This window comes from Diceros bicornis, chromosome 14, assembly GCF_020826845.1.
Source record: "Diceros bicornis minor isolate mBicDic1 chromosome 14, mDicBic1.mat.cur, whole genome shotgun sequence".
Taxonomy (NCBI): domain Eukaryota; kingdom Metazoa; phylum Chordata; class Mammalia; order Perissodactyla; family Rhinocerotidae; genus Diceros; species Diceros bicornis.
This window is the reverse complement of record NC_080753.1, coordinates 49534951-49562410: the sequence shown is the minus strand read 5'-3', so window position 1 is coordinate 49562410 and position 27460 is coordinate 49534951. Positions and strand designations below refer to the sequence as shown.

The window sequence follows — 27460 nt, the reverse complement described above, 5'->3', positions numbered from 1 at the left end:
AATTAACTAATCTACCAGTAATGTATTTACTAGGCAGATTATTTACAATGAATGCAAACAACCCTGAGAGAAGAGCAAGCAAGAATTTTACTTTTTGCTAAGGTGGTTACAGTATTTGTACACTAATGAGGATATCTAAAGAATAAGAAATTTTCTCCCCAAATTTTGTAAATAGACATTGCTCTATCAGCTGAGAGAATCCTATTTCAGGGTTAACTGGAATATGGTATTTGATACGATCATGCAAACTAAAATTTAGTAAATTTTAGGCTACCAGTAGTTTAAAAATCACTTTTATCTTTTCAACTATTTCTGAACATACTATTTGTAATGAAGAGCTACAGAAATCTTGAGTTTCACATTTGAATTTTATCTTCTGTACTTAATCAAGTTATTTCTGGTAAAAAAAAAAAAAAAAAAGTGTGTCCTATATCCAAGGATGTGACATATTGTAGAAGGCTAGAATGGTCTCCATAGGCAATAATGGTGGACATGATTCTAGAATCTTCCTTAAGCATTATCTTAACCACATCACTCCAACAGCCCCTATTTTTCACCATGTCAATCTAAACTTCTTAGTCTAGCTCTTTAAATTTCCTATTATCTGGCCTCACTCAACATGTACAAATAGGTCTCCCACTGCTCCCCCCATGACGCACCTTCTGCTCAGACCAGTGCTATCCACCACGCTCACTCCCACTTCTGCATCTTCACTTATCGAAAAGCCAAATGAAGTACCATTTATGGCACCTTCCATTAATAGCACATTGTTACCTATTTAACGCTTATAACAACATATGAGATAGGTATTATCATCTCCATGTTTCCCATTTTGCAGAAAATAGACTGTAGCTCAGAGAGATTAAATGGTTTAAGAGAACCACGGGCCAGCCCCGTGGCTTAGTGGTTGAGTGCGCACCACCGCACCGCTTCTCTGGCCATGCTGAGGCCACGTCCCACATACAGCAACTAGAAGGATGTGCAGCTGTGACATACAACTATCTACTGGGGCTTTGGGGGGAAAAATAAATAAAATAAAATCTTTAAAAAAAAAAAAAGAGAACCAAAGTAGGAGTCCTGAGATTTAAACCCAGGTTTGACTTCAGAGTCCATGAGCTTTCCTTGATACCATGTTGCTTCCTCTTATCTGGATGTGCCCTCTCTACTGACCTTTGGCTAAACCTATGCTCAACCTTTATGCCCAGTTTCAGTCCCACCTCCTCTATGATGCCTTCTCGGGCAACTTCAGTCTTTCCAGATTTTGCCTCTCCTTCGGTTTTCTATTGTACTTAAACCTGTGAAATCTAGAGTTTAACTAAATATTACCTCAAAATGTTTACTGTTGTTGGTTATGCATTCTTTTTGCTTTCCAACTTAGTTTTTAATTTCGCAAGGGCTTCCTAGGCTGTGCACACAGCAGGGGTTTCATAAATACTTAAGGAACTATTCTGAGACATTCTGGCTCCCTGGGTTATATAAGAGGAACAAAACAACAGCATTGGGCTGGGGCACAGAACGGGTGGTGGGGAGTCACTGAGTTTCATGGTGGAGAAGGTAGACTGCGGCTATATAATAAAGGACCTTAAATGTTGTCCAAGGAGTATAGATTTTATGTATAAGTGATGAGGAGCGCTTGAAGGTATCTGAGAACTGCATGAGAAGAGTTCCAATTCAGGAAGATATATCTGGCTGTATCCTGAACAACATCAATTGAACAGGGTCAGAGATTGGGCTTTGTATAGCCATAGCATTTGTCCTCATTTGTTTCTGTCACAGTAGGAAATGTTTTACTTTTGGTGTTTATTTAAATCCAAAAGCACACACCCAGCACAAAAATACACAGAGTGCTAACAGTCAAGGCAGAGGCAGACTATTCCAGACTCTGTAGAATTTATTATCTAAAGGCCCAAAGGACTGATAAAAAGACAAATTAATTACAACCAACATTAAGAACTGTTCATTCACTTTAATAAAATACATTGCTGAAGTTGCAGGAATGATGTTCGGAAAGAAAGGCTAATTTACCCAACGTTAGAAACCGAAGGAATTTTCCTAGTTCAAGATTGTTAACTTTTGAAAAGATTATATATCAAATAATTTCTCAACAAGTTTGCTTCACGTGGCAAGGAAAAGGCTATCAATAAACAAAATTCCCTACAAGCAAGTAACTTCCTTTTGCTTTCTAATCCTTTAAGACCTACATCCTCTCTATCCTCCCCTCACTGGGTTTCTTTCTTTTGAAAGTAAATGAGAAAGTCATTCGGCTGATATTCTTATAAGTAGAGATAAGGAGAAACACTCATTAACACTATATATCAAGAAAAGGGGGACACATTCAGATGGGAGGGAATCAAAGACTTCCTCCACTGAAGCAAATGCTTCCCTCTTGAGCTAAAGCAATTGTGGTTAACTCCTAGGGAAGGCTAAGATTCACCTATGATCACAAATAATAAAATGAGCAGTCATTTGTGTTCAAGGGAATAGGGATAAAATGCCTCAAGGAAGGACTACCAGCAAAATGTGGGGCTATGAGGCAATGTTTCCCTGAGGAATGTGTAGTTTTAGGTCCTATCACCACTGACTGCTTTAAAACACTCAGGACGTGAGCAGGTCCTGGAAACCAACAGCTCCTGTGCTCTGCTTATATAAATGGAGCAGTGCATTCCTTGAAAGTTAGTGACAAGGAAAGGCATGGCACATTAAATCTCTTCTTCACGTGATAATCACAGCAGCTACCATTTATAGCTTGAGGTGGTTCCCCATTATCTCGAATCCCTGGAACACTTCTGAACATACTAATACCCCCTTTACAGGCGAGGAACCCGAAGCTTAATGAGGTTGGGAAAAAAACCTGTCCGCGGCTTCTCATCAAGTAAGTGGCTGAGCTAGATCCTGAAATCAAAACTTATTGGCCCACGTGCTTCGGAGTGTGAATTTATGGGAAAAACAGAACTCCAGAATAATTAAAGAAAATCGACATAATAGAAGAGGCCAGAGGCCCAACCATCAAGTGCAGAGAGAGAGCCAACTTACCAGCATATTTTGTAGTGTTAGATTCATCCATGGACCAAAAGCAATAATCAAAGGCAAATACCTGAATAAAAGAACAAAAAATTAAACTTAAAAATTAATTAACTTCTATGAGTAAATCAGACTGCAAAAAAAAATTCACTGACGAAGATGAGGATGCCTGCTACCGTCTGATGTTAAAAAATCATCATAGGTTTGATGCCTTGTTAATCCTGAAGTTTCTTTTAGACTAAATTGAAGGTTATCCTCTTGTATTAGAGTAAGTTGTATATGAAAATTGCTATTTATCCAGAATTCAAACAAGCAGACATCTTAACCAAATTTGTTTTAGTGATGCATTTAGTGAGAAAAACAATGACTTCTCTCAAAAGTCCACAGTTTCAGCATCTGCTGAAACTCTCCAGCTGGATCTCCCACACCTTCTCAAGAAACACTCAAATGATCAACTTTCATTTAAACCAGTTTCTCTAACTTGCCATAATGCTGCCATTTCTAGCATAGCCGAAACTCAAAACTCCCCACATTCCCATCTTGGACTCCATTGTCTCTCCTGTTTCAGCATGCAATCTTGGACCACTGTTAATACATCAATAACTCACTCTTACATGCATCATTTTTCTGTTGCAAGTGGGCATGGACTGAATGCCCACTTTGTACCAGGAATGGCTACTGCTGCCATAAGGACTCGCGTCTAATCGTTGTTTTCCACGCGTATGACCACCACTCCTGTTCCAGCCATCACTATCAAAGTAATAGGGCAACGGTTCCCAAAATTTGCTCCAAGGAATAGCAGTTTCATGAGATAGACCATGAAAAAAAGATTAAATCATGTTGGAAATTGTGTGCATTTTACCCTGTTTAAGATTCTCAATGCAATTCTCAATATTAAAGGCTCTGAAAAGTCCTCCAACAAATAAACCCATTTAATTGTTTAACTTTTTTATTTCTCCAATTAATTTCGGTGAGGAGACCCTTTCTTGAGTAACATCTATTAACGTGCCTTGAAACTAGTGTTTCTCAGTACAGCCCTTAGCAAACTGGCCCAGATGACTCAGCAGACACTTTCCTGGGCTCCTTTTTATAGCCTTTTGTTTCTTGCAGCCCAAAAAGCAAATTATGAACCTCTCATGGACAGGGACCCTTTAATGCTAAATCATTTCCAAGGGATCTTAAGTACTAAGCAAACAGCACCCTGACCTGGCAACTGAGAACGTCCATAATGAAGACTTTCCAGCCAACTTCCTCATGCTTCAGCTGACTTGTCCACACCTTGGAGTTACTAGGTACAATTCCACCTCTGTCATTGTTCCCTTTATTTCATACTCTCAGTTCAATATATTTTTCTTCCAGGAAACATTCCTTGGTTAAATCCAAAGGAATCAGCTTTCCCTGCTCTGAACTCTCGCAACACAGTTTAATCCTTTTTTTGGTGACTCCTATCCCAACTACTCTATTTTTCACTTACCATGTATATGATCTGCGCATATGTTTTATCTCCCCTGGTAGACTTAGTTCCTTGAAACCAGGAACCATTCCTAATTCATATGTGTATCCCTGCAGTGTTCATAGTGGTTGCTTTATATTTATATATTAAATGATTAATGGCATTGAGACCTTGTAAGAAAGCAGGTAAATTCTACATCATCAAAAGACTAAGTTATGCTCTGAATATTCAGTTTCAGCACTACATATACTTCAATGCTTTTAAAACTGATTCAGGTATGCACACAACTTACATCATCAATCTCAAATCCAAATTCAATGTTGTGACTTATACAAACATTCACTCTGGTCTTACAATAACCAAGGTTAAAACAAACAGCTATGTAACAATAGCTTCAGCCAACAGAGTCCGGAATTTTTACTGCATTGGAGGGCTCTTCCAATGAATCGAGAGACCACACAGGCGTAATCCAGTTAATCTTCCTGCCTCTGGGCAGGACTGAACTTCAATACTTCTCCTGAGAGATGAAGATCTGTCTTGTTTTTAAACATTTCCAGAAAAGGAGATTCCACAACCTCCCTTTAATGGCATCTTGTAACGCTTAACTTTCATTCCCAGGACATTTTCCTTGCCTTTGACCTAAGTCAACTCTCCTTACTTTAAATGGCCAATAGAGGCTATTTTCCAATTTTTAAGTATCTTTATTGTTTTCCTCTAGAGTTTCAATGAATGCTTCTTAGTAGTGGCTATATACAGTGAAATAATCATTTATTTCCTAGATGTTAATTTTTCATACCTACCTAAAACTCATTTTTAACAGTTTGCTATTTTGCATACAGGTTAGAAAGCTAGAGATTTACATTCACAGTAATGCTACTTGAAATAAAATGAAATCCACCCCAAATTTTGAGGCTCTATCTCTCAGTAATAATCATTCCAAGTTCTGTGCCAACTTCCATTTCTAACAAATAGTTAATAGCTTAAAGTTGCTTTCGCTCATGAAAAGGAAGATAAAAAATTTTCATTTTAAGCATTTGTCCCCTAAAATGCAGACAAATGTTAAAACCCTGCAGAGGAGAAAAGGGCCCTGACAGTACTGGTAGATATCACTATTCTTTGCTAGCCAAATACTCACCTTTCCCTGAACTGAACTAGGTCTCAAATTTCAAAACCTTTCATCACAGGCATTTTAGAATGGTCAGCCCTCAAACCAGTCATGGAGTATAGGTTATTATTTTCCTAACCATTTGCCAGTAAGAAAGCTAAAGCCCAGAAATCTGAGGGATTTCCCTAAAAACTCAAAGTGAATAGAAGAACTTTTGTTATAATGTTTTTGTTAATGCAAGTGACAAGTGATCCCCCCTTCTATGAAATTCTATAGCACTCCGTAGCTCCTGTTCACATGTGGTCCTATTTTATGCCTCAGTTCCCCTTGTGTGGGTTTCATCTCCACTCTAAAGGTGAATCCCTTGGGGGCGGGGACTTTGTTCTCATGCACCTCATAGTGCCTGAGTCAGCACCTCATACAGAGCAGCCACTGTACGTAATTTTTTTTTTTCCAATAAATAAACATAATACCAGGAGAAGGAGTTGGAATGTAGACAAGAACATGGAATGGATGTGAGAATTGTTACAAATAAGTTCAACTGCAAGATATATTTTTAGATGTTTCATTAGTTTCAGAAGCATGTTTTGGGGAAACCTGGTTCCTTCAATGGTCAAATACAGATTTGGTCACTGGATAGGCACTGGGGTCCTCTTTGGCACCATCATCCCACGGTTCACGCAGATAAATAAGTATGGCCACATCATGTATAATTTGTAGTTTGCACAGAAATTCAAACAAACAATTGTTCTACTATTGCTAGAATATTTGTTACTAAAACAGTTTTAAAAATGTTTAAAATAATTTGTCTTAGGTAGTCTGATCATTTCCCTTGCAATCTTGTTAGTACTATAAATAAACTATTCACAATCTATTATCTTTCTTTTCAAGGCCAAAAAATTTAATTACAGTTTAATCACAAAACGTTTGTAACAAAAGGGGACATGATTTTCTTAGGTCTTAGAGAAGTTTTGATTTTTTTTTTTTTTTTTGTGAGGAGATCAGCCCTGTGCTAACATCTGCCAATCCTTCTCTTCTTTTGCTGAGGAAGACTGGCCCTGGGCTAACATCCGTGCCCATCTTCCTCCACTTTATATGGGACGCCGTCACAGCATGGCTTGCCAAGCAGTGCATCGGTGCGCGCCCGGGATCTGAACCGGCCAACCCCAGGCCGCTGTAGCGTAGCACACGCACTTAACCGCTTGCGCCACCGGGCCGGCCCCAGAAGTTTTGATTTTCAATACAAAATCCATTGATATTTCAAAAGAGATAACAAACCCATTTTCTTGAGTTATTCCTTGGAAACTGACCACTTCAAATAAAATCAGTTTTTTCAAAGCCAGTACATTATATTAGAGAAATATGTTATTTAAGGCTTCTAACTCATTTCATTAGAATTCCTAAATGCTTATTTCATGTATTCATTATGAAGTCACTAGTATCTTACCCAGAGTGTGGGAGATGGGGGACTTCTTAATACATACAACTGAGTAAAAAAACAAACCTAACTTGGAAACCAAGTATAATTTCATCTTTCATCAATGCCAATGTTCAATCAACACGGTGAGAACATTTTTTATAAAGGCATCCATACCTTCCACGAGTCTTCAACTAGAAAAAGAGCCAAAAGTACAGATGCTCTCCAGTTGTTTTTAAAATCTGAAAGCCATTGTCTTCGTCGTTTTCAACAAAATGTGACTCCACCTTCTTAGAATCCCACTCCTTCCTCTTGGTTTGCAACTTGTAAAACTCATACCAGCATTTAATTCCCTGCAGCTTGCTATACACATCTGCTCCACGTGCATCACTCTCTTAAAAATGTTAGCTTTGCATCTTTGTGAACCACTGAACATCTAGTAAAGTTACTACAAGCTGTTTTTAATAAGGCAAATGTGTTGAGTGATATATATTCTGAAGCAAAGGAGTTCCAGGACTTAGAAGCAGGATGCAGCATAGTCAAACACACTCTTATCTGTAAGTCCTATTCTCTGATGGCATTTCAGCCAAATTCAATTTACAATTTAAAAAAAAGAAAGTATCCTCTATGTTCCTTGAAGAATCAGAAGGCATCAGTGTTCTACAAATATCAGTCATCATTTTTCTCATCCATAAAAACCAAATGTAAAGGTACTTTCAATTGCATTACCTCTGTATCCTTTCATTCACCCTTTCTACTTGTATGCTTTCACTAATATGTTCTCCAATCGTAAAACATTTAATCCAAAAGCAATCAACAAATACCTATTTGCCACCCCTCTCAAGTTTTGGTACTATAGGGAACTTAAGTATGTATTAGGCACGTTTTTTTATCCTCTAGTCACTTATGGTCTAGTTAAAAAGACAAAATATGAAACAATTATTTTTGAAAATAAAAAAAAGCACATTTTTTTCAAAATCATTTTAATACCTTTCACAGCTTCTCTCCAGGCAGAATGTGAATAACCCAATACTTGTCTCAAAATACTTTAATTTCATGCAGAGAAGTATTTCTGAACACTCACATCAGATTCTTGCGAAAGCGAGTCAAAGCCCCCACCCTTTCAATTTCTCCTTATTAAAATCTTTCAACATCATCTCAAATGTCACTCCTTTATGAAAGCTTTCTTAAGAATACTACTTCTATGACTCTGAATTTCATACCCGTCTAACCAGATTGTGTGCAAGCGTGTGTGTGAGAGATTGCCTTTCCTCTGCTGCACTATTAAGCCTTAGAGGACAAGACTTTGGTTCTCCTAATGTCTTTATCGTCCATAATTCCACCAAACAAAAATACTCTGAGAACTTACTTTTTAAAGCAACTTCTTGGTGAATTATCTTTTACTTACATGATCTTATAAATCTGTTTTCACATAAGATGCTGCTTAAAATAGTGCACACCAGGGAGTGTGAATCCAGCAGCACTGTAGTATAGTAGACAACACAAAGATAGCACTTTGTCAACGCCTGTTTTCACTTCAACTGTGGACGTGACAAGACTGGTGTCACCCTACGGACATTATTTGTGTGTTGATTGGATTCCTACCTCTGTCCCCAAAAAACAGGAGCAAGCTCCCCTATTCACCTATATATTTATGTCAAAAGTCAGCCACTTCTTCAGCTCTAAGAGCTTGCACCAACGACCAAGAAATCCTCTGGTGTAGTAAGCACAGTGGGAAGTCAGAGGAAAAAAGAAGAAAACGTAGAAGTATAAGGGAATCCCTCCTTCCTGCAATCTTCTACCTCTCCTCACCTCCCTGTCCAGTGAGCTATAACTCATTCCTCAAGACCTGCCCAAACGACACCTCCAACGCTTCCTCAACTTCCTCTCTGCAAAGTACTTATTCCCTCCTCTGTGCTGTCTTAATCAATAGCTCCCCCTCTCTAATATACACTGTACCTGAATAATTGCACATTGTACATTAAATCAGGATTGTGGAAATTTAAGCAAAATGTTTACTAATACCATGCTTGGCACACAGTAGTAACTAACTATCTGGCAGCTACTGTTAGTATTAACAGTATCTACTGATGGGCTCCTCTCCACAGTGAACAGTACAGCTGTCACTTATGGAGTGTTTATGACAGACCAGGCACCATCCTAAGCATTTTATTTTCTCATCGAGCTGAGAGGTTTCCTGGGCCAGGGACTGTGCTAATTCATTTCTTTATTCCCTACACAGTAGATAGGTGCTCAGTATCTGCTGAATCAAAGAGAGTAAAGAAAAGGTAAAAAAGGTCCATATGGCCATGAGTAGAAGAGTTGCTATAGTTCTAGTCTGTTGAGTTCTGTGTCAACAGCATCAATGCAAAGCACACTAATTCCTAGCTCCCAAATCCAGAATCAAAAGCGCTTCCCTTGGGGAAAAAAAGACCACTTTATGTGGACTTGCTTTGCTTTGCATGAAGGAGTGTGTTTCTCTCCTGTCATTCTATACTGTCATCCTCCTTTCTTTGTACAATTAATCCACTGTTCACATCTGCAGACCCAGCTGCCATTAACAGCCTGTTCTGGCCACTACCTACTTTGTAAACCGAGCCCGAGATCTCTCCACAAACCCCCATTTCTCCAGTTTTATAAATACTGGCTTGCCAATGTCCTATTTTGTCGTTACTTTTCAACTTTGCCAATTTGAAAGAGTACAATTAATATGAAAGACACGTGCCAAATTTGTTCACATTTCACCACACTGTTTATGAGACCTGAGCTGGACCAAAAAAGAATTAAAGTACTATATTTCACGTCACGTTGAAATTTTCCTTTTAACGCCAAGTTTCATCACTTTTCTCTCTCTCATCTCTTTCTCCTAATATTACAGATGTGAAGAGTCATAAAAAAAGAAGAGGTAAACTTCATTCATCTTGGAGTGAAGTTGAAAGGAAAATCCAACACTGAAAGCCTGTCTGATCACTGGAACTGCCTTCACTACCGCTATTTGCAAAAGCAGCTCTGTCAGCGCTAACTCTGGCCTGTATTTGAGCGTATCTGCTCCTGGGCACCAAAGAAGGAATGCCAGAATGATCACTCTTACTACTGGTTAAGTTCTACTGACAGATACCACTTTCCCATTTAAAAAACTGTCAAGTAACTGCCGTCTTTTTGCAATGCAATTAATCATTTCCTTTATACATGCCTATAAATGCATACCAAACAATGTCTTGAATTACACAGTCAATATTGCTTGACTGTGAAGATGTCAAAGCATCTTAAAGACTCAAAGCAAGCCAACAGCATCTGTTGCACATCTACAAGCAATAAGGCATTGTTCCTGATCTCAGGGAATTCACAGTCTGTTGTAGGAAACTATGCTGCAGAAAGTCCTACTCTGCTTCGCAGTTCGGATTTCTAAGGGCACATGGAGAAGTGTCTCTTCAAAGAACTAATTCATCTTTGCATTCATTTAACAGGCATTTACTGAGTAGTTTTTATGAACAGAAATAAGAGTTCCCCAGTTATAAGGATCTCACACTCTACTAGAGGAAAGTAACCAAGAAAAAGAAAGAACGCAATACATAGAAGTCAGTATAGGGATCAGCAGGAATACAAAGACGGAATAATTACATTGCAAGGTGGGAGTGGGGGGACAAGGCTCAGGAAAGGTTTCTAGAGGAGGCAAAGCTTGGGCTGAATTCTGAAAGATAACTGTTGAGAAGACAAGTAGGAAAGGCATCTCAGGTAAAGTGTGAACTGGCAAGCAACAGACATGAGGAGGAGTTGTGCATGATTGGAGCAGTGTGCCAAGAGCAATGGGCAGGGGAAGAAAGAGAGGAAAACCTGGGGAAGCAGCTGAGGCCAGATCATGTAAGACTTTATGCGCCTTACTAGGAAGCCTGGAATTTAGCTTGTTAGCAAATGACAGCATCAGATTCTTACTTTGGAATGATCACTAGTGTAGCAACCGAAGGGGTTTAAGACAAGAGAAAAAGAGGCCAATTAGCAAACCATTAGGATGAAGGTAAAAGTTTCTAATACCCGGTCTCAGTGGGGATAGAGAGGAGCTTTAGTGAACAGTCACTCTTTTTTTTTGCCGAGAACCCCATACCCCATTTATTCTAGAAATAGCGCCTTTTCTTTGGAGTACTATAGTAACCTCCACTCCAGTCATTTAGTTCCTATGGGTTGCTGTCATGTTTTTATAAAGCATATAAAATCATATATTACATATACGATCACTCAGAGGAGAAGGCAAGGAAGACACACACAGGGGCTCAAGTTGGACCACTCATGGTTCCATGATCCCTTGACCACAATTTACTGGTCCCAAGTGGTTGTCGGACGGGATTTTTGGATTTGCGACTCAGGAAGTCAAACCAATCTTTAACGACTGATGTGGTAAAATGTGGGACACGTTGAGGCCATGTTTCTAACCACGTGGAACAGAGAAGCAGACATAGCAGGTCTGCAGTGAGAGAGAGAAATGAAGGGGACACACATGGGGACAGAGACAGGAGATGGGGAGATGGGAAGAAGCGATTGTATTTGATCCCCAGCCACTTCCTGTCCCTGAGTTCTCTGCGACATTCTAGAGTCCTTCTATACATTTATCTTGTGGTACATCTAGTTTGAGTTCCTGTCACTTTTAGCTGAAAGACTCCCAAAACTAACAGGAAGAAAGAAATAAATATGAGAGATGTTAAAGGAAGAAATAACTAGGCTTGATCGTGCTTTGAATATAGGACTGCAAGAAAGTTATGAATATTAACAGTTGTGTAGAAAAAGGCACCAAAAGGAAAAGGGCCCTCAATACCATCCAGAGAGTTTCAAAAATTTGAAAATAGGAACTAATTCTCCCAAACCCTAGAGCAATATTATGACAGAGCATGGAGCTTCCATTTAGCACTAACTCAATTCCAACTCTTTCAAACACTCCATTCCTTTCATGTTTAATCCTTTATGACTCAGTTTTAAAATCTGCTTCACTGGTTGCTGAGGCGTGGGGGTGGGGGTGTCACAAATGCACAATCTGTGGCGTTTCTGATTCTTTCATGCTCTGATTACTTCTCCTCAAAAAAACTAGCCACTCACACAACTTCTCCAATAGCACATCCAAAAGGTAATTTGGATGTTTTTCAAACATAGAATATTTCTTCTTCAACAAAAATAGCCCAAAAGATAAGATGTAAATGTCTAAACATGTACTTGTATGGTCCTATCTGCTGTCTCTATTAAATGATTATTGTTCCTCACTAAAAAGGAAAAAAATAAAACCCAGACTGAATTTAAGTCACTCTAACATCACCTACCATGAGCAATCTCTGGGCCTGGTTCAGAACTTCCAGACCAATACCTCACCTCATCTGCCTATCACCTCCTGCTGGACCAGGCTTCTGGCACAGAGAGGAGGCTGGGCTGACTCCAAGGCCCCAGGTCACCAGAGACAGAAAGACCTGAGGAGGTCCAGGGGTTGCAAACATTTACTGTGCAGTCAGATCAAACTGGAAAGGTTGACAGAGTTCACTCTGCTGGGGATAACCCAGCCGGAGGTCAGGGGGTAAGGGGGATTCACGACACTCTGCTTGGTCTAGTAGGCTTTCACTGTTCTGGATTTGGAGATGGATCAATGCCAAGAGACAAGGGAGATGGATCTTTTTTCCTGGGGCCTATAATCCATGAAACCTGGCTCTGTCAGCTGCATCTTTAGGCACTCAGAGGCCCACATTTATAGTGAGAACATCTGGCTCTGAACAAAGCCAGGGAGAAGGAAAGGGGAGAGAGGTAGGGCCTGTAGAAATTTCAAGACAGAAACACACAGCACTATGTTTCTGAGGATTTTTTTGTTTCTTGGGAATTTTTTACCAATATGACCTAGAATGACAATGTGTAGTGGGTCGTATTACTATTCCAAATTAGTGGCTGCCCTCCCTGTAGTGGATTATACCTCTCTGCCTGTTGCCATGTGACTGCAGTGCCTCTAGCAGGAGGAACGTAATTCCTGACCCTACTGAGATCAGGCTTGGCCCTGTGACTTGCTTAGGCCAATTAAATGTGGACAGAGACATATGCCAGCTCAGAGCAACAGCTTTAAGAGGCCACTGCATGGTTCTCTTTCTTTCTTTTTTTGTTTTTGTGAGGAGATCAGCCCTGAGCTAACATCCATGCCGATCCTTCTCTTTTTGCTGAGGAAGACTGGCCCTGAGCTAATATCTGGCCCATCTTCCTCCACTTTATGTGGGACGCCGCCACAGCATGGCCTGACAAACAGTGCGTTGGTGCGTGCCTAGGATCCGAACTCGGGCCGCCAGCAGCGGAGCCTGTGCACTTAACCACTACACCACGGGGCCAGCCCTGCGTGGTTCTCTTTCTTTTCCCCTCTGCCACAATAACAGCAAGTCCTAGATAGGGGAGCCCAGATTGAAGTCACATGGTGCAGAGCCATCTGACCTGGAACATCAGAGAAATAAACCTTGGTTGCCTCAAGCCACTGAACTTTGAAAGTTGTTACTGCTGCATCACCTCACATCACCCAACCGACACACCAAGTGGTTATTATAAAGCGAACCTAGATTGTTATCCACCCTATATTCTCACTCACAATTTATCCTATATCCTGCAGCCAGACTAATTTCTTGCATGTACAGTTCCGATCATGCAACTCTTCATACAAAAATTCTACATGATTCTTCATAGCCTACCAGATTAACGTCAGACTCCCAAACCCTCTATAACCTACCCACTTTCCTAGTTTTTCAACACGCAACTTCTTTTCATGCATTCTAGACTCTAACCAGAGTTTTCACTTCCCAAGACATCTGTGATACTGTGAGTGAGAAATATATTTTTGGTCTTCATCCCTGGTTCCTGACACAGAGCTCCTAAATCCTTTAGAATTTCCCAGGTGGTAGAAGCCTCTTTTGTTCTAAACAAGGAAACTGGGTGGTGGGATCCCAGATAGCTTCAGGATGGGGGCTAGCTGCAGAAAAACCAAGCCTTGATTAGAAGCCTAGAACTTTCAGCTCCACACCCCTCATTCTCCGGGAGAGGGAGAGAGGCTGGAGATTGAGTTAATAATCGATCATGCCTACATGATGAAACCTCCATAAAAATCCCTAAATGAGAAAGCTTCTGGGTTGGTGAACACATCCACATGCCAAGAGGGTGGTGCACGCCAACTGCACAAAGACAGAAGCTCCTGTGCTTGAGACCCTTCCAGACCTTGCCCAATATACCTCCTCATCTGGCTATTCATCTGTACCCTTTATAATAAAGCAGTAAACCTAAGTAAATGCTTCCCTGAGTTTTGAATTATTGAACCTGAGGAGGGGAGTCTTGGGAAGCCGTGATTTGCAGCAAAGTTGAATGGACGTGTGAGTAACCTGGGGGCCCGCGACTTGCAAACAGTGTCTGGAGTGAGGGGAGTCCTGTGGGACTGAGCCCTTAACCTGTGGTGTATGCGCTAACTCTGGGTAGTTACTGTCAGAATTGAATTGACTTGTAGGACATCCAGTTGGTGTCCAAACAGAATCGGAGAATTGCTTGGTGTGGAAGACTCACATATTTGGTGTCAGAAGTGTTGTGAGTAGAGAAACAGTTTTCCTTTAACATCAATTACTTTGTTTCTGCTCCTCCCATACATCTTGATTCCTATCCCATTATTTCTGCCTTTTGAAACTCTACCCATACTTGTGCTATGAAGCCTTTCTTCCTCTGAAGTCATAAAGTACTGAAACAATGAATGATGATGTTTATCATCATCTGTTTTCCATTACTTACAGGGCTGTCTATGTGTAGTCTTCCTCACCACATTATGATTCTAGACAACAGAAACCACTACTTTAATCACCTCTTGAGCCCCACACACTCCTCATACAATACTTTTCACAAATGTTCTCAATTAATATTTGTCTCATAAGTGACTTTTGAACGGATAAGTAAAAACGGTTCCTAGGAAAAATGCATCGCAGGAAAGCTATGCTGCCATGGAGTGCGTGTAGCTGCAACATTCACAGACGTGGATATAAAGGCAGAAATGTAAAGGACAGAAGAGCTGCTGCAGTGAACTGGGTAAAGAAACAAGCAAAAGCCTTAGGATGGATGCTGAAAAGATGTTCCATACTCAGCCATGTGTTTGGCCTGAAACAGTGCTGTCCAACAGAAATATAATGTGAGCCACACACGGAATTTAAGATGTTTTCATAGACACATTAAAAAATAAAGAGACAAAAATTTTAATAATGTTTCTTATTTGACCTAATATACCCAAAATACTTATCTTACGTGTTTTTTCTCCTACAAGTCTTTGACATCTGGTGTGTATGTTACACTTACAACACACCTCAATTAGCCACATGCTCAAAAGCCGCATGTGGCTAAATGGCAGCTACATTGAACAGCGCAGGTCTACAACTCATTTCATTTGAGGCCAACACTTAGTTTTCAGAAATTCACAAAGTGAAGCAGTAAAGGCAACAGAAAATGATGGCCCAGTGACAGATAGTAAAACAAGATAGTATCTTGTTTTACAGATAGTAAAACAAGTCTGAAGGAAACTGCACTTCAGATGGCATAAGCTGTACATATTAAGATTTTCCCCTCCTTTTTCCTCAGCAATTTCGTCAAGTTTTTGGTATATCGCTGTGACTCTTTAAAGGAAACTGCCTTCAAAAAGTAACAATTTTATTTTGCTGTAATGTTTCCTTCTGCTCACAATGTTGCCAACAAACTTAGGGAAACAGAAGAGGGATTCAACACTTTAAAGTTTAGTAGTTCCTAACCACACTTGTAAATAACATAAAAACCATATAAAGTGAGTTTAATTAACAAGATCAAATTGTTCAAATAAATCATACACTAACTTATGAGATATTAAACACAATGATCATGAGTAAAAAAATGAGTAAAAAAGGCTATGATCCTAAACAGAGTGATCTTGCAGATATTTACACTGTCCTCAAACTCTTCCTTCTTGCTTTGCCCCACAAAACCCAACCAATAGAAAAACAACTTTACAACCATGTGGTGTAATAAAAAGTATACTAGACTGTACCAGACTGGTACTCAGAGGCCTAGGATTGGAGCCAAGCTCTCTCACTGGATGGTCTTGACCAACTCATTCCTTAAGCATCAATCTCCTTGGTCTTAAATAAGAGGGTTTGAATGGTCGGGATTCAGAAATTTCTTCCAGCTCTATAGTGCTCACTTGGCACATGGGTGGTGCTCAATATATACTGAGGGAGGGAAGAAGAAAACAGAAAAAGGAAGGAAGAATTCCTTTGTTTTTCTCTGCATGTGTTTCAGTGTGTGGCTCCTCAGGAATGTAAGATACTTGTGCCAGATGTGACAAAAGCATGAAAAGCGAAAGGTCCTAGAACATGTCAGACATTTCAGGGACCGTCTGGAAGACCTGGAACTAGGCCTCTGAAGGCAAAGCTACTGTGACCGAGGACGTTTTCCCGTTCTCTATCAATGGAGCGTGCATAATGGCATAACTAGACAGTGATTCTCTACACACATATGTTTTCTCCCTCTGTACTACCCTCCTGCCAAAATCCAAAGTTTATGAGAAGGTGACTAAACGAACAAGCAGTTCCCCGCTTTTGCCTCTATTTGCAATACCTCTAAGACAAAAACCTTGAACTCAAAACTACAGTCACACTGATATGGAAAAACACACCTACCTCAACTCCAAAAATTATGAGACAAAGGCTCTTTACTGTTCAAACTAATGAGGAGGCATAAAGCAGGTGTCTCCACGTTTGTCTAAAAGCTCACGTTTCTTTTTTTTTTTTGTCTTTTTTTTTGTGAGGAAGATCGGCCCTGAGCTAACATCCATGCCAATCCTCCTCTTTTTTTTGCTGAGGGAGACTGGCCCTGGGCTAATATCCATGCCCATCTTCCTCCACTGTATATGGGACGCCGCCACAGCATGGCCTGACAAGCGGTGCATTGGTGCGCGCCCGGGATCCGAACCCAGGCCTCCAGCAGTGGAGCACGCACTTAACCACTACGCCACGGGTCGGCCCCCCCTCACTTTTCTTTTTAAGGGAAATAGAACACACTCCCATAAACATTGCATGATATGCTACTGGTGAAAGGATTAAAAGGTCTGCAGTCGGTCTACACTGAAATAAACGTTTCTCTGCCTAGGAGTACAATTTACAAAATCTAACACTTCCCAAAGAGAAAAATCCAAATACACAGTACAAGACAATCCATAAAAATACAAATTTGTATAAATGTCCCTTTCCATTCTAACATGCTACACACACATACTACATCAACAATTTTCAATCTAACTTTTAAAAGTCAACAAGAAGAATATCTTTATTTTTCTCTTGTCCTAATACAACACTAGAAAAAATAACTTTTAAGAACAAGTGTAAATATTCAGAGAGAACAAGTGTAAATATCCTAATGCCACCCCCACATGCAGCACACATGAGTGCCTAGAGTCTCTTCTTAGTTTTCCTTGGCTCCTCCTCCTCTTCCCATTCCCCAGAGCAGGATGAGTCCCAAGGTGCTAGTCTCTATTCTCTCCTGTCTTCTATTGCACTTAATCCTTTCTTCCTTGACAACACAATAGATACCCCTGCCTTCACCTCCTATCTCCTCCCTACAAGAATTTACCTGACCTCTCTAGGGCAGAGACTGCAAACCTTGTACAACCTGCTAGGCATCTCTATCAGATGCTTTGCCATCATTTCCAATTCAACCCACTTTAAAACTGAACCCATCAACTTCTCCCTGAGCCAAACCAGCTCTTTTTTTCTTTAATTCTGCTGAATTTTCAGTCATTCTCTGTTTCAAACTCGAGTCATCTCTGACTCCTTCTGCTATATTGTCTTCTCCCATATGTTGTCAGCATCCAAGCCCTGGATGCTTTATTTCAGCAATGTTCTGATAATTCTTCCCTTCCTCTTCTCCAGTCTCATGGCAGCACACTAGTGCAGGCCCTTATTACCTCTTTTCTGACACATTTTTTTTTTTTGGTGAGGAAGATCAGCCCTGAGCTAACATCCGTGCTAATCCTCCTCTTTTTGCTGAGGAAGACCGGCTCTGAGCTAACATCTATTGCCAATCCTCCTCTGTTTTTTTCCCTTTTTCTCCCCAAAGCCCCAGTAGATAGTTGTATGTCATAGCTGCACATCCTTGTAGTTGCTGTATGTGGGACGCGGCCTCAGCATGGCCGGAGAAGCGGTGCATCAGTGCGCGCCGGGGATCCGAACCCGGGCCACCAGTAGCGGAGCGCGCGCACTTAACCGCTAAGCCACGGGCCTGGCTCCTGGCTCTCTGGCACATTTTATTGAAATCACCTCCAGCCTCCCCAATGACCAAACCAAATTCATCCTATTCATTCTATTCTTCCTCTCACTTTCTGGCTCTGTATCAGGCAGTACTCTGCTGCTATTCATAGGGTTTTCATGGTCATTTTTTTCACAAGTGGGTGGTCAGGTCCTTCTTCCTGTCTGTCCTAGTCTGGAAGCTCCACTGAAACCTGTCCACCATGGGTGACCCTGCTGGTATTTGAAATACCCGTGGCATAGCTTTCAGCATCACAGCAACACATAGCCACCACAGTATGACAACCAACAGATGAGCGGTGGAGGTCTCTGACCAAGAACTCGAGCCACAGTGGCAAGAGCATGAAATCTTAACCACTAGACCACCAGGCCTAGCTTTCACTAAGTACATCTCTAAGTATTTAACGTTTTTGAAGCTACTGTAAATTATTGGGCTTTTGTTAAATTTTATTTTCTAATTATTCATTGCTAGTACAAAAAAATACAATTAATATTTTGACCTTTTTCCTGCCACCTTGCCACTTGTAAGCTCTAGGAGCTTGTTTGGAGATTTCTTAATGTTTTCCAAGTATATGACCTATTGTCTATAAATAAAGATGCTCTTGCTTCCTCCTTTTCAATCTGAATTTATTTCTTTTTCTTGCCTTACTGCACTGGCTAGGACCTCCAGTCAATACTGAATAGAAGTGGCTACATCAATAGCCATGCCTTATTCCCCACCCTAGGTGGAAAGTGTTCCATCTTTTACCATTAAGTATGACAACAGCTGTAGATTTTTAATGGATGCCCTTTACTTTGTTGAGGAGCTTTCTGTCTACTACTAGCTTGCTGCAAGTTTGTCTCATAAATAAGTGTTATATTTTGTCAAATGCTTTTTTTCTGCATCTACTGAGATAACCACATGGTTCTTTTTTTGTGTGTGTGTGAGGAAGATCAGCCCTGAGCTAACATCCACGCCAATCCTCCTCATTTCTTCCTGAGGAAGACTGGCCCTGGGCTAATATCTGTGCCCATCGTCCTCCACTTGACATGGGTTGCCGCCACAGCATGGCCTGACAAGCAGTGCACCAGTGTGCGCCCGGGATCCAAACCTGGGCTGCCAGCAGTGGAGCGCGTGCACCCAACCGCTACGCCACGGGGCCGACCCCACATGGTTCTTTTTTTTATTCTGTTAATATGATGAATTACATTATTTTTTTCATAATTAATACTTTATTTTTTAAAGTTTTCGGATTACAGAAAAATTGAGCAGACAGTGCAGAGTTCTCATACACTCCCTCTTCACAAGCACCTGCTGCCAGTTTCCCCTACTATTAATAACTAGCATTAGTGTGTCACATTTGTTACAATTGACCAATATTAATAACTAAATTCCAGAGTTTATATTACCATTCACTCTTTTGAGCTGTCCAGTTCCATTAGTTTTGATAAATGCATAATGTCATATATCCACCATTACAGTACCACACAGAACAGTTTCACTGTCCTAAAAACCCTGTACTTCACCTATTCATCCCTCCTCACCACCCACTCACCCTGGCAACCACTGATTTTTTTTTCCTTCTCTGAAGGCACCCAAGTTTGCACTGAATTTTAATTTGGATTTAAAGTGGATCTGGGGGGCTGGCCCCATGGCTTAGCAGTTAAGTGCACGTGCTCCGCTGCTGGCGGCCCGAGTTCAGATCCCAGGCGCACACTGATGCACCACTTCTCCGGCCATGCTGAGGCCGTGTCCCACATACAGTAACTAGAAGGATGTGCAGCTATGACATACAACTATCTACTGGGGCTTTGGGGTAAAAAATAAATAAATAAATAAATTGTTTGAAAAAAAAAATAAAAACAAAGTGGATCTGGCATACTGTAAGTGCTAAATTAAATATAGCTATTATTAATAGTAACAATGGAAATAACATTCTAAGAGTATAGTTCCATGGATTGACATAAAGAATGTGAGACCTTTCCTGCATAGCAGTTGGGTAGAAATAGTGATAATTCAATCAAACGTTCAAAATGACATTCCCTGCTTTCTCCTAATCAGCACTCCTACCTTAGAACACTTGTTAGTAAAAGGCACAAAATCCTTAAACATAATAGAAACAGTGCATATGGCAGGGAGGTAATTATTATTTACCATCATCACATAATTAGACATAATTTCAACAATGGCCCAAACACAGACTACATGAAAAAATATTCCATAGGAAACACAAATTAACGACAAGAGAATCCAAGTTGATGGTGCGATTTGTAAGGTCCAGCAGGCACTATCCCTTTTGCATCAGGCCAGAGAGGAGCATTAGGATCACGGACCAGCCAGGCATTTGGGTCTTTCTTGAGAATGGAGTCAGGGCTGAGAGTGTTCTCTGGCTCAGTCTCTGGCAGGGTGGCTCTGTCTGTCAGTGAAGGGGACTAATAATTTAGCTAGACTTGAACTTTCTTTCTGTTAAACCGGTGAGTGCCCTTCTGCTCCAGCTGTTCTTTATTTCTCTCTCCTTTCTTCATTCATTCAACAGTCATTGTGTAGCTGCCATGTGCTACGGGCACTGTCCCAGGTAAACCATTGATTTTTTTAAATGTCTGTATAGTTTTGCCTTTTCCAGAAAGTCATATAGTTGGAATCACACAGTATGCAGTCTTTTCAGACTGGCTTCTTTCACTTAGCAAAATGCATTTAAGGTTTCTTCATGTCTTTTCATGGCTTAATAGCTCATACAGTATTCCATTGTACAGATGTTACCACAGTTTGTGTATCCATCCCCTTATTGAAGGACATCTTGGTTGCTTCCAGTTTTTGGCAACTATGAATGAAGCTGCTGTAAACACTCATGTGTAGGTTTTTGTGTGGACAGACGTTTTCAACTCATTTGGGTGAATATCTGGAAGTATCATTGCTCAGCCATATCATAAGAATATGTTCAGTGTTATAAGAAACTTCCAAGCTGTCTTCCAAAGTGGCTATCCCACTTTTCATTCTCACTAACAATGAATGAGAGTTCCTGTTGTTTCACATCCTCAGGAGCTTTGGTATTGTTAGATTTTTGGATTTTAGTCACTCTAATAGGTGTGTAGTGGTATCTCACTGTTGTTTTAATGTGCAATTCCCTAATGACATATGATAATGAGCATTTTTTTTCATGTGTATATTTGCCATTTGTATATCTTCTTTGGTGAGGTGTCTGTTCAGTTATTTTGCCCTTTTTGTAACGGGGTAGTTCATTTTCTTACTGTTTAGTTTTAAGAATTATTTGTACATTTTGGATAACAAACCTTTATCAGGTGTGTTTTTCAAATAATTTCTCCCAGAAGTTTTATAGTTTTGCATTTTACATTTAGATCTATGATTCATTTTGAGTTAATTTTAGCGAAGGGTATAAGGTCTGTACCTAAATTCATTTCTGTGCATGTGCATGTTCAGTAGTTCCAGCACCAATTGTCTCTTCTACGCTTCATTTTGATATTTTCTGCTAACCTATCTTCTAGTTATTTAATTCGCTCTTCAGTTGGATCTGTTCTGCTGTTAAACCCTAACACTAAGTTCTTAATTTTGGTTTAGGGTTTGTCAGGGTGAGAATTTCTATTGGGTTATTTGCCAAATCTGTTTTGTCACCTTTTATAATTTTCAGTCCTCTCCAACATTTTAAAAGTTTTATCTTTTATCTGTTTGAATATAATAAGTATAGATATTTTAAAGTTCATGCCTAACAATTCGAACCTCTGAAGCATCTGTGGGTCTATTTCTACTTTTTATTATTTCTGCTAGTTCTTGTTCATGTTGCCTTATCTTGTAATGCACCTGTTTATCTTTGATTGTGTATTGGACATTGTATTTTTAAAAAGGTTTTTGGAATCTTTAGAGATTTAAGATTACATTTGCTTCTTCCAGGTGCCTATGGGGACCTGCACTCCAGGATCACTTTGATCCAATTTTAGTGCTTGAGATTTTTCTGGATCAGACAAGGATCTTGCAACAGCCACACAGCAATCCATGTGAGGACTGGTTTACTGCTGTTTCACCTTTATACCCCACCCAAGGCTGGGTCTCAATCCACTTTGCCAACCCAAAGTATAAGGAGTTTACCAAGGACTCCACCTCTGGCAGATCCTAAACTTCAAAACTTTTGTCCCCCTGAACCTCCTAGGCCCTGCAAGGCTGTCAGAAACACTGCTCTGTCTTTAAGGTGCTTTTAACTGAAAGGCATACACCCAAACGACAGGTTCACCTCTCTATATTTCCACCTTCTCTTGGATCTTGGTCTGGCAATTCCCCAACTAAGTTGGTATTTCTCCAGTGCCTTAAAGCATAAAAGTATTAAAAAATATTTTGTCCAGTCCTAGCTGTCCTCAGTTCTGCAGAAGTCAGAACAGGACCCGTCATCCTACGACTTCCATAAATATTCTGCCCCTTTAACAAACTGATTTTATATTATACTGTGCATATGTTCCCTATCCCACCCTCACTAGAATGCTAGGATTGGGTCTGATTCATGCAGCACTTGTCCCCTGCCTGGAATAATTATGTGTTAAATTGAACCAGCCAGTCTTCTCTGATGCTTTTGCTAATTATTCATGTCAAAATCTCATTGTTTTAAATCAAAAAAATTTCATGCTTATATAATCATCATTAAAAACACCTTTCCCTTTCCCATTTGCTTTCAATGTTTACAGTTTCTGCAGGACAAGGCCTTAACTATTTTAGTGTCATTTTAAAAAATTTGACTCTATTGTGTTACTTATTTGATTTCAAGACGATCTTTGTACTTTCTACATGTGCCCTATGGCACATATGGCATGCATAGATATATTTAAACGTGGTGATTTAACATTCGTTATATTTTGAAAATGTCATGACACTTCTTAGGAACTATCAATAATGATACCTAGTGAAACCATTAAGCTATATATCCTGGATAGAAAGAAACCAGAACATTTCTGCGTATAAAGCAATTAGTGATTTTTAAAAAAAACATGTTTTGTGTCTCTTTCATTTCATTGCTTCTCCTTCACTAAGCAGTCATATGTGGAATTGTTCAGGATTTCATTGCCCTTCTTTGTGGGGGAAGAATTAAATATATCACAAGGTGGACTGTCTGTTCTGAAACCTCTAGGCACCAATAGCAAGGGAAAGAAGAGGTACTTAAGGGGAACTCACACCTTTCTGAGTAGCAGAGACACTGTTTTGGTCGAAATTTCAGGGACTATATCCATATCAATAATTGCTCAGAGAGAACCTCCTAATCCCCCAGATTTGGCCAGGATGACAGCGCTCATACTTCTACAATATTATATATTTCCTCTTTCTTAAAAAATCTCGTAGTATTTGTTCGCTGTGTGCCTTCCCTGCTGAAGCTGAAACTCTTACATAGTGTCAAAGGAAAATCCTATATTGCCTTCAATAAACATAGAAGATAACATTTAGCATTTTAGTGGGTTTCCATACTCCAAAAGCCAAATTGGATTTTCCTTCATAACGCCAGAGGTAAGTCAGCCTAATCTATTCTGGATCCTTACTGTCTTAGATTCTGACCATGTAATGTGTGTGGGTGTAGCCTGTCTTGATCCCATTTCAGAAACCAAATCTATAATCAGTATCATTGGTCAGGGGCTGGTCAAATTTCTCCTTCCTTTTGGCACTAAGTGTCCCTTTGACATCCAATAAAATAGTCACCGGTAACAAAACCAGCCTTCAATTATTCAGGATTTGGTCATTCAGATCCCCGGCTTCTCATATACTTTTCCCCCACCTACTCTCTAACTTTTGGGCTTCTCACTGGTAAACATGGCATCAAAGGTTGGCCAGAGCAAGGTGGACAATTCCAATTAGTGGACTTGGTGATTGGCGAGAAACTCCAATGTAGCACATAGAATTGGTGGATGGTTGAAACTCTATCTAATGATGATATCAACTATTCTTAGTAGGACACAGAAAAGATAGTTTGCCCACTTAATAATCATAGTTACCACACTATCATTCTATGATATTATCATTTTTGTCCTCTCACTTTCTTTGTTGTTAGTGACATCAAGTCGATTCTGACTCCTAGCGACCCTGGGTACAGCAGAGCAGAACCCTGCCCAGTCTTTTTGTGCCATCCTGTCACCTTCCGGCACTGTATCAGGCAATGCTCCACTGCTATTCATAGGGTTTTCACGGCCAATTTTTTCAGAAGTGGGTGGCCATGTCCTTCTTCCTAGTCTGTCTTAGTCTGGAAGCTCTGCTGAAACCTGTCCACCATGGGTTACTCTGCTGGTATTTGAAATACTGGTGGCAGAGCTTTCAGCATCACAGCAACATGCAGCCACCACAGTATGACAACCAACAAACGGGTGGTGTGGTTCCCTGATCAGGAAACGAACCTGGGTGGCAGTGGTGAGAGTGCCGAATCTTAACCACTAGACCACTAGGGCTGGCTTTCCACTTTCCAGGTGGTGATATTGTACAGTCCCAGCTCATCCACTTACTCAATCTGTGAATTAGGACATGCTATTTCATCTCTCTGAGCTTCATTTCATCATCAATAAAATAGAACAGTAACCTGACAGGTTTGCTCTGAGGACCAGAGCATTAATTCCAAGAATGAAATAATGTATGAAAGTGCTTTATAAATGGAGAGGAGCATTCTAATTTATATCACTACCAAAATTAATTATTTGTTTGTGGTTTAAGTTTTACATTAGAATGCTGATTTTTCTTCTCAAGGGGTAAGATGTTCCGTATGGGTTATTGTGATGGATAAAATCCTAGATTTTTGCACAGTTAGCCAGCACGCATGCCAAATTCCACATAAGTGCTTACCTTGGGAGGTTTCCTTATGATGGAAACAAAAAATTTCAGCAGCAGAAGTAGAGAGGGTTGTCAACACAGCAGCCACATCAGAGGGAAGCAATGAAAGAGAAAAAACATAAGGGAAACTCAGCATCTTGATAACATGATCTGAAAGACACGCTACTTCACAAAGATCAGAAGCCAAATTCACTTCACTGCCTGAAGTGATAAACTCTTATATTTGCTAAAAAAACACAGCACAGGCATAATGAATTTCTTTCCTGGTTTAATAGAATGGATACAGTCACTCAGAAGTATTTTTAATGATTCTAAAAAAAGCCAACAGAAGAGCATCAAGATAAAGAAAGATGCTGCAATTATACTGCATGTGGTCAAATACTTTTAAAACAATTTTCATACTTAAATTTTTCTTAAGTTGGTATTAAAATATATGTACATTTCCTTTGATAAATATTCTATATGGGACTTTTTCCCATTTAAAAACCATAGTTCTAGATGACAATTTTTCACATATTTCAACCTTGAATAGAAGTTTATTAGCAAGTTATATCCTTCTCTCATCACCAACCACACATGCACTTTTTTAACATTCATTTTTGTACTTTAATAACTCAAAAATGACTGAAATTGCACCCGGAGAAAACTCTGAAAAGCAAATAGTTTTCAAAGTAACAAACCATTAGGCAGACTTGCTTTGTAAATGTTTTCCTCGTGTACAAAATTAAGGGCTATACTATGATTTTTATAGTACGTGATCCTATGACACTTCTTGGCCTTCCTGATGTGGTTATTCTGAATTAGCCTCCAATATCATCAATTCATAAACTATAAAATTACTATTAAATAGGAACAGGGGAATTTGTTCCACGGCTTTAACCCTTCTTCATAGGGAACAGAATCATGAGGATAAGAAAACGGATTTTCCAGGGCAGAGGGCATGGAAATCAAAAGGTGCAGGCAAAAATAGCATAGTGCCTTTTCTCCATCATTGAGTCCAACACTCCTCAGAGAGCTCTGAGAGCCCCAAACAAAACCCAGAGCTCAGCAGCAAGGACAGACAGTCCATGGATTCCACAACCAGGCAGACAAATCTAAACTTTTAAATCCAGGGAAAGAAAATCATGACCTTCCTATAAGGAGGAAGCTGAAACATCATCTTCCTGAAATTCTATGAAGTAGCTGAAAGGAAACGAGCCCTCATGTCATCACCGCTGACAGTCAGGCACCATGGGAACGTGACTTTGTCTTCAGGCTTTCTGGGGGAACTCTGTCTAGAGTAACTGGTGTCCTGGCTGCTGTCAAGCAAGTCCCAACATTCTGTGTGTCTGCCCTTCAAAACAAGATAAACATTTATAGATGTTGTAATAAAAACGCATGAGTGTTTTTAATTCTAGGAAAGCCATGGATACTTGCTCTGTATATAGAGCCTGAGGTTTCTGCCAAGAAAATTTCCTTAAGTGGAACACTGCTCTGGAAAGCATCTGTTCTGAGCAGGTAGAATAATAATGAAAACTTCATGCACAACACTTTTGACTAAGCCTTCTCTTATGTTGCTTGCCTTATTTTTCAAAGCCATTTAAATCACTACTTCATTTAACAAAGCAAAGCAAAGTCACTTGGGTTACAATAAGGCAATCATATGTTACAGCATGGACCAAGTTAATAAAATATATGTTTCACATTGAGGCTACAATAAACCAAGTAACCTAACGGGGGTGGAACACACTAAAAGGAATCCAGGGATCTCTCCAGAGTTCTCATGTGCTTCCTTTATGTCACAACTATCAAATAATCATCACCAGCACAAAGAACAAGTGCTGGTTTGTAACCAGTAGTATATTTACCTCCTTAGCTGTCTAATAATAAAGCTATCTATCCTTTCTTCCTTGACATTCCAATATGGTTTTCTTTATTCTTCTTAGGAAACCAATCCTATTTCAGCATTTTAAGTACTTTAAAAGTATATCCCATTCACTTAGAAAGACAGCACATAGTATGAGAATGCCAATATAATTCTGCTACCTTCTTTTGTGTTTCTGACTACAGACTTTTTATTAAGAATAAATGGAGACTGGGCAGCAGAGGGAAAAGGGAAGCTACTAAGTTCATCTGATGCTACCTAACTTTACTTATCATTTACTTTAGAACAAGGATCCTTACTACAGAAGGAAAATTCTGTCATTCAGTGCATCACAACTGTACTTCATTAATTGGTAAACCTTCCGTGAGGTGTCAATTAGGTGACAAGCAACTAAGTCATCCTAATTCTGAACCATAGTTTACTGCTGCAATCCCCAGAGGCTATATATCGTTCTTTGGTAGTTCTGAAGAAAAATTGTCCCAATATGAGTAACAGTGATACTATAATCAAATACAGAAA

The 27460-nt window shown here is 39.9% G+C and overlaps 1 protein-coding gene across 5 annotated transcripts in view; it reads right to left on the bottom strand.

Annotated features, from left to right (window-relative positions):
- The window catches only part of KIF13A (kinesin family member 13A), a 201406-nt gene that overhangs the window by 90885 nt on the left and 83061 nt on the right, over positions 1–27460 (bottom strand). For 4 of the 5 annotated variants that reach the window (XM_058555190.1, XM_058555192.1, XM_058555191.1 and 1 more), the window contains exons 3-4: positions 25090–25102; positions 3034–3094 (exon numbers count right to left, since the gene is read on the bottom strand). In XM_058555190.1, the coding sequence (XP_058411173.1) occupies positions 3034–3094; positions 25090–25102 (74 nt within the window). The remainder of the gene's footprint in view (positions 1–3033; positions 3095–25089; positions 25103–27460) is intronic. The other variant, XM_058555193.1, reaches the window with a different exon arrangement.